Here is a 7,887-nt window from a genome sequence, read left to right on the forward strand (position 1 = left end):
GTCTATACTTAGTGTAAATACTTTAAAAAATATATATAAAAAGCACAGATTTAACTCCTGTACTTCAGTTGCTGTTGTGACTTTTGGCTTGTCCTAAAAAAGGCAACGCGGGTCCTACTTCCCATGGGCTCACCACCTGCGGGAGGGCCAAAGGGGTCATCGGGTGCGTAGTGAGCTGGGCGGCGACCAAAGGTGGTCCGATCCCCGGCTAAAGAAGCTAGCTCTTGAGACATGGAATGTCACGTCTCTCAAGGAAGGAACCTGAACTGGTGTGCGAGGCAGAGAAGTTCCGACGTAATGGGACTCACCTCCACAAACAGCGTGGGCTCTGGTACCAGTCCTCTTGAGATGGGTTGGATTCTCTTCCACTCTGGAGTTGCCCACGGTGAGAGGCGCAGAACAGGCGTGGCATACTTATTCAACCCCAACTCGTCGCCTGTATATTGGGGTTCACCCCGGTGGACGACAGGGTAGCCTCCCTTTGGGTGTGGGGACGGGTCATGACTGTTTCTTTCATTCTGTAATTATAAGTCACTGTTATAGATAGATAGAGGAACAAAGATACATCATTTTGTTCTAAATAAAGAATGTTTTAACCAATTATGTGAAGTTTGATCATTTCCCGCGGCACACCTTAAGAGCTCTCACGGCACAGCAATGTGCCCTGGCACATTGGTTGAGAATGACTGGTGTAAGTAGCCATGCTTAGATCAGCTGAGTGTTTTTCAAACTTTTTTGAGTCAAGGCACATTTATTTCATTGAAAAAAGTCCCGCGGCACACCACCAGCTGAAATTGTGAAAAAAAAAACGCTTATTTTAACAATATAAGTGTTATATTGTTTATATAAGTATTCTTTGACATCGAAGAATGACATTATACTATAATGTCTTGAATAGGTATTAAATAAACACAAAGAAAAAAGTATTTCATGAAGTTTCATATTGATACTTAGCGTGAAACATGGGCCTGGTTGGATAAACATGCCTCACTAATTCGCTTGTCTCTAAACAAAGACAATTAGCTACCTGCTGCTCCTGCTGCTGCTACCTGCTGGTATGGAAGAGTACTACAATGTAGTAAAGACATGATTATGCTGCCAGACGCTAGACCGCACAGGCACACAAATTAAATAATTTCCCACGGCACACCTGACAATATCTCGAGGCACACCGGTGTGCCGCGGCACAGAGTTTGAAAAACACTGGATTAGCTCAAGCTGCCCGAGGATTGTCCCGCAGCTGAGTCATTTTGGCCTGCACACACAGTAAGAGGCTTTACCCAGCCTGGAAGGGATATAAATAAGTAGGCAGCTTTGACAAAAGTCACTACTGTTGATTTAATTATTGCGTGTTGATGTTGACTCTTTCCAAAGCTATGACAGCTATGATATAGTCCAAAATAAGTGTTGTCCAAATATGACATAATAGATGACAATCTAATAGAAGTGAAAGTCAGAATATCATTAAAAAAACAACAACAAAAACATCTTTTTTCATCCTTTGGGGTAAAAGAGTGGGGCAACCTATTCCAAAAACATCAGTGTGATGCAGTAGGGCGTCTGTTTGTGATCCTTTTTTTTTTTTTTTTTTTGAGTCTCCTCCCTCTCCCACCCGCTTCCTCCGCACAACCTTGGTTTGGAAGTGACACAGTGCATGAGCACATAGGGACTAATCAACAGCAGGACAAGATCTCTACAGTTGAGAAGTGTTTTGTTTTTTTTTTGGTATTTGTCTTCTTCACAGATATACCGTAACATATCCTCCTTATGTGTGACAGAACTGGGAGCAAACGTGGAATTACTACAGAGTGCATGCTGAGCCTTCATAACCAATGCTAATTGTCCAGGTAAATGCATGCACGCTTTTTTATGGTCACTTGCAAACTGGCTTTAAAAAATAGAAATAACTTTAGCGTGATAAACATGTCTACAAATTCTAATTTTAGATATGATGATCCATAATCTGGGTAAGGAGGATTTGAGCAGAGCTCACAAGACTAAACCTAAACAATCTTTCTTTTGCAAAGATCATCGCTCAGTGTATCTCAAGCAACGTTGACAAAAATTAACTTTTGCTTCCTGTATCTCAAGTTGCTTTGGGCAATTTTAGAGAGAAAATTACATGTGATTGCCACGAGAGGCTGTCATGATCTCGAAGTTGAAAAAATACTTGAACAACATTTACGTTAGTACATAACAGCGTGGTATCGCAATCCCAAATACGATACAAATCTCTTATTAGGTCAACATTTACGTGCCGTGACATCGCAGGGGCATAAAACGATGACGTCACACGCAGTGTTCCAATTCTGCAATTTTTATACACTTGTAACCTGCGCCCCCGAACCATCCGTGCACGTCGACCGTAAGGGTGCAAGTGTAGGTATTGGGATTGGGCCATTGTCACGTGATTTTTCTCCCTATAATTTCTTCATTGATGGACGGAATGTGTAATAAAATCGGAAAAACGAAGCCGAGCAATATGGGCCACCTTGAGTCTCAGTCCTGCTCTGTCCAAATGACCAACATCTTTGCACTAAACTTTCAGCGTAGGTTTTTGGATACCGAAAAGTCCTCCAAGTCTTTTCTCTCGAAAAATAGTTTTTTTGTTGTCAAAAATGTGTCAAAGTTTTGATGACTAAAAATTGGTCTTTTTTTTTTTTTTTTTTTTCAAAAAAAAAAAAAAAGTAATTCCTTTTGTGTTGGGACAAATGCTGACTCCAGAAGAAAAATCAGGAATCCAGGAAAAGTTGTGTGCATAGGCTTCATTCTCATATATGGAGCAACCAACAACTCATTTGCTGTAAGCATGAGTTTGTACAGTATAATGTCCTTTGGACACTATACTTAAAAGGGAAGTCAACGCAAACATTTTTTTTTCAAGAATGTGCTCTATGCAAGACCACTAATTGAAACAGGAGATTCTGATAAATATTGCGTTTGTGGAATAAGTGTTAATCCACTCGTTTTTAGCTATCTCTGGGGCGGCCATTTTGTCTTCTGTCGCCTGAAAATGACATCGGAACTGCTCACACCGACCAAGCATGGTTCAGATTCAGAAAACAGGTCAGCCGTGATTAGTCGTGAGCAGTTGCGATGCTTTAGTAGTGGTAAAGCGAAAGTTAAGTCCAACATTTTCTTTAAAATAAGTTATTCTGTGCACCCCCACCAGTCTAAACATGGCATTCTGATTAATATTGCCTTTGTAGAATATGAATTAAGACAAATCCACCCGTTTTTCTACATCTCAGGGTGGCCATTTTGTCACTTGCTTTTGACTGAAAATGACCTCACAGTGCCTAAGGGCTCAGGTAACGACCGTCCAGCTCACCCGTTTTCTAGGTTTAGTCATGTGATGGGGCGTCAAAACCCGGTCCTCGAGGGCAACTGTCCTATGCGTCTCCCTTCTCCAACACACCTGATTCAAATGATCAGGATCGTTATCAGGCTTCTTCAACGCTTGCTGAGGAGTTGATCATTTGAATCAGGTGTGTTGGAGTAGGGAGACAAATAAAACACGGAGGACAGCGGCCCTCGAGGACCAGAGCTGGACATGCCTGACTTAGTAAGGCACTGTGATGTACATTTTCAGATATCAGAAATATCAGAGAAACATTTGGAGTGAGAATGGTAACAGACCATTCTGATTGGTTCTTTGGGTTTCAATCCATAAAATCCATTAAATGCTTAACTCTCAGCACATAAACGATTGTAAAAAAGGCACGACGCACAGAAACACAACACATGAAAGAAAGTCAATGTGAACCCCCTTTTTTTTTAACTTTATCTCTAGGCTGATGGACACGCAAAATCAGAAATCAGGGAAAGGACCACTCTACAGGTAAGTCTCACTGAGGTGAAGATCATACAGAAAGCATTAACAACAAGTAATAGCGTCTCTGACACACTATGGAAAAAAGTGAGCTTTATCATCACTGTGTACAATAAATTTTGTTGTCTATTGCAAGGCTGGCTCAAATGATGCACTCAGGTCCAAATACAAGCAGATCTACAGAGTTCAGAATGAGCTTCTGTAAAACAAAGGACACGAGGAAGAGGTAAGCTGTGAAACGATTTTTTGACAGAAACAAGGATTGCCACTGAAAATGATAAAAATCGAAACTGGTGCCTCAGATATAAGTGACCCAACGAGTTTTTATTATTATTATTATTATTTTTTTTTATAAGAGCCGTCATTCAGCTGTTTTTTTTTTTTTTTTTTTTTTTGCTTTGACTTGTGGGCAAAAATTAGAGATAGGAGTGCAGTGCGGTGAATTTAATTCAACTCACTTCACAATTAGAAGCAATCTGGTACATAGGGAACAATTTTCCAAAGAGTCTTCAAGCTGTTTATTGCCACTCACAGTTGAAGTCTAACCCCAAACCTAAAACAAAGATAATTACATAGTATGCCTTGCAGCCTTTAAAACGACCACATAGCTTTGTCTTATAAAGTCTGCTTAGCTTAATGCTAACAATGCAAAACCCCACAGACAAGCTAGCAAATACCATTTATATATTTCTTTCTTTTTCTTTTTTTTTTTTCTTTTTCTCAGTTTCAATTTTAATGGCAGCATTCTGGTGTGCAGGGGAGGGGCTAGTAGACATCACAAACATTCTACGATGCCAAATTTAATTTCCAATGCCACGTCTCTTTGGACCTACTGAAGTTCTTAATTATGTGAGGTCTAGTATTTTAAAGTTCGATTTCAGTTCTGGTATTGTATTCAATTTGTATTTCAATATGGGGTCAAGAGCTATTTTGTTTATGTCATGGAAATATCAAGTAACCAAATAGTGACGGGAAGTGTCAGAATGGGAAAGGGAGTGTGTGAATGTCAAAATCGGTAGCAAAAGATCTACAGTAATAAATTCATGTATGTGTTGTCATTATAGTCGTTTTCGGTGGCCTTTGGCTGACCAGAACATGAACAACTGCAACAACAATGACGGGTGAGATGACACTGTAGCCTTTATAAGACAGACACATCCATAAATGTGAAGTGCTGTAGTGGTTTTCTTGCTGTAAAGGAAGTGTAATTGTAATGTCACAGTGCCCCCCTGCGGACACCTGAGATATTGCATAAACCTTCCAGACTGCAGCTGCTTAATGAACATGTTGTTCTTCAGCAAAAAAGATAACAAGAAAGAAGAACCCAAAAATGAGACGAAAGATGAGAAGGCAGAACCTAAGAAAGACGACAAAAAAGACGACAAGAAAGACGACAAGAAGGACGACAAGAAAGATGACAAGAAAGATGACAAGAAAGACGACAAAAAGGATGATAAAAAGGAAGAACCGTAAGTTGTGCACTCATTTCTTAATGTCATTACATAAAAGAAATAGAAATGTTTTGGTTTTGAATAAGGTTTGTTCAAATAAACATGGATCACTAAAATGACCTTTCATTAAGAGATCCATTGCCTTTAATGAGAATGCAATATTATTAGCATCATTTTCAAGTGAACAGGAAATTGCTCCATGAACTGAATAGAGACTACCCTCAGTGGCCAAGAGATATTTTTATTCAAACTATCAGCGAGCAATTTATTATTATTAAAATCAAAAAGCTTGTATAAAATCAAATGTAGGTTGATGTTTTGTTCAGGAAAGAGGTGTGGATCATGGACCCTGCCACAGATACCTACTACTACTGGTTATGGACCATATCCATCCCTGTCTTTTACAATCTGATTTTGCTGGTAGCCAGGTCTGGACATATTTGCATTCAGTTTAGATTTTTTAAATAAATGTCATCACTTTTTGAAGGCCTTTGCGAATGTCGGTGCATTACAGGTCTTGCTTCAATGAGCTGCAGAATAACAACACAATATTGTGGATAGTGTTGGACTACACCTCGGACGTCTTCTACCTCATGGACACTTTTGTGAGAGCCAGAACGGGTTCGTGACCTCGGCTGATTTTCCGCATTTGTAGTTTAAGAAAAACTTCCATTACAACGATAATCACGTTGTTGTCCGTCATAGGTTTCCTGGAGCAAGGACTGCTCGTACGAGACGAGAAGGTCCTGAAGGAAAATTACATGAAAACCCGTCAGTTTCGACTGGACATCATATCCGCGATCCCCACTGATATCGTATTCATCAAAATTGGAATGAACAATCCCGAGTGGAGGTTCAATCGCCTCTTCAAGTTGGCTCGGCTCTTTGAATTCTTCGACCGAACCGAGACTCGCACCAATTTCCCGAACATCTTTCGGATCGCTAATCTTGTACTTTACATCATCATCATCATTCACTGGAACGCTTGCCTCTATTTTGCAATCTCGAAGGTTCTGGGCTTTGGTTCGGACTCGTGGGTCTACCCAGCAACGAGGAATGCGGAATTTCAACGTCTCACCAGGCAGTACATATACTGCTTCTATTGGTCCACACTGACCTTGACCACGATTGGGGAGACGCCTCCGCCAGTCCGCGATATCGAGTACTTCTTTGTCGTAGCCGACTTCCTCACCGGGGTTCTGATCTTTGCCACAATCGTAGGTAATGTCGGTGCCATGATATCCAACATGGGCGCCGCTCGTGTGGAGTTCCAGGCAAAGATAGACTCCATCAAGCAGTACATGCAGTTCCGAAAGGTCTCGAAAGACCTCGAGGCCCGTGTGGTCAAGTGGTTTGATTACTTGTGGACGGAGGAGAAAACGTGCGATGAAAAGCAGGTGCTCAAGAACCTACCGGATAAGCTCAAGGCTGAGATCGCCATAAACGTCCATCTGGAAACCTTGAGGAAAGTGCGGATCTTTCAAGATTGCGAGGCGGGTTTGCTCGTGGAGTTGGTCCTCAAACTTCAACCCCAAGTCTTTAGTCCCGGTGACTATATCTGTAAGAAGGGGGACATCGGGAGGGAAATGTACATCATCAAAGAAGGCAAGTTAGCGGTGGTGGCAGATGACGGGGTCACCCAGTTTGTGGTCCTCACTGATGGAGCCTACTTTGGCGAAATCAGCATTTTGGGCATCAAGGGAAGTAAGGCGGGGAATCGAAGAACGGCCAACATCCGAAGCGTAGGTTACTCCGACCTGTTTGCTTTATCCAAGGACGACCTGATGGAGGCGCTCACAGAGTACCCGGACGCTAAGAACGCACTGGAAGACAAAGGACGGGCCATCCTGATGAAAGACAACCTCATTGACGAGTCGCTCGTCACTGCTACCGACGCCAAAGACTTTGAAGCAAAAGTCGATGCGGTCGAGGCGAGCCTGGATGTCCTGACGCTCAAACTGAAGAAACTAACGGAGCATCACGAATCATCTCAGCGCAAGCTCAAACAACGGCTCAGTAATTTGACGAACCAGGTCCGAACCGTCAAAGTAATTGATGAATAGCATGAGCTTGGGGCTACTTTCGCTTAGCAACTACTCTTCTGGCAGACTGTTGATACCACAAATGGCTCATGTTCGCAATAAAGGCTGTACATTCTTAATATGTAAATTCCTGAAATATTTGGGGAAAATACGTATGTACGAGACCTCGTGGTCGAGCTTGTTCTTTAACATTATGACACCAAACACAAACTATGTACCGATAAGGTAAAGTTGACTTGCATCACAAGGGTTTCTCGTGAAAAAAAGTTTATATATATATATATATATATATATATATATATATATATATATATATATATATATATATACACACACAAGGGTTTCTCGTGAAAAAAAGTTAATATATATATGTACTGAATGTAGGGGAGGCGCGCCCTATCAAAAATAAATAGAGATGTACGATGATGTGATAGAACATTTTTTTTTTTTTTTTTGCATATTAGTGAAATTAATAGTGGGTTTTTAACCCTTTCATTTGAAAGTTGCTTTCGCCTATATCAATTAATCTACATTTTTGAAAATATTTTTAACCCTTTCATGC

At 41.0% G+C, this 7,887-nt stretch overlaps 1 protein-coding gene across 3 annotated transcripts; it reads left to right on the forward strand.

The window, feature by feature from the left end:
* The first annotated feature begins 1,630 nt into the window (after positions 1-1,630).
* On the forward strand, positions 1,631-7,444 carry LOC147153877 (cyclic nucleotide-gated channel alpha-3-like). Of its 3 annotated transcripts, none has more exons than XM_086036948.1 (9): positions 1,631-1,698; positions 1,779-1,847; positions 3,794-3,841; positions 3,969-4,058; positions 4,897-4,953; positions 5,131-5,301; positions 5,610-5,711; positions 5,798-5,904; positions 5,989-7,444. In XM_086036948.1, the coding sequence occupies exons 3-9, from the start codon at positions 3,798-3,800 to the stop codon at positions 7,344-7,346; spliced, it is 1,929 nt and encodes a 642-aa protein (XP_085893074.1). In that variant the 5' UTR covers positions 1,631-1,698; positions 1,779-1,847; positions 3,794-3,797; the 3' UTR covers positions 7,347-7,444. The 3 variants fall into 3 exon arrangements, with proteins under 3 accessions (XP_085893074.1, XP_085893081.1, XP_085893068.1); XM_086036955.1 differs by having other exon boundaries at positions 1,649-1,706; XM_086036942.1 differs by having other exon boundaries at positions 1,649-1,847.
* The last annotated feature ends 443 nt before the right edge of the window (positions 7,445-7,887 follow it).

Source organism: Filicampus tigris, chromosome 1 (genome assembly GCF_054856515.1).
Source record: "Filicampus tigris isolate MCC_2025a chromosome 1, RoL_Ftig_1.0, whole genome shotgun sequence".
In the NCBI taxonomy this organism is placed as follows: Eukaryota; Metazoa; Chordata; class Actinopteri; order Syngnathiformes; family Syngnathidae; genus Filicampus; species Filicampus tigris.

Bases quoted from the DNA above. Each gene is read 5' to 3' on its own strand.
- LOC147153877 (XM_086036948.1), top strand. From the start codon at position 3,798: ATGGACACGCAAAATCAGAAATCAGGGAAAGGACCACTCTACAG. The intron at 5,302-5,609 runs GTAAGTTGTGCA...TGTTTTGTTCAG, and splicing joins GATGATAAAAAGGAAGAACC to GAAAGAGGTGTGGATCATGG. The intron at 5,712-5,797 runs GTCTGGACATAT...GGTGCATTACAG, and splicing joins CTGATTTTGCTGGTAGCCAG to GTCTTGCTTCAATGAGCTGC.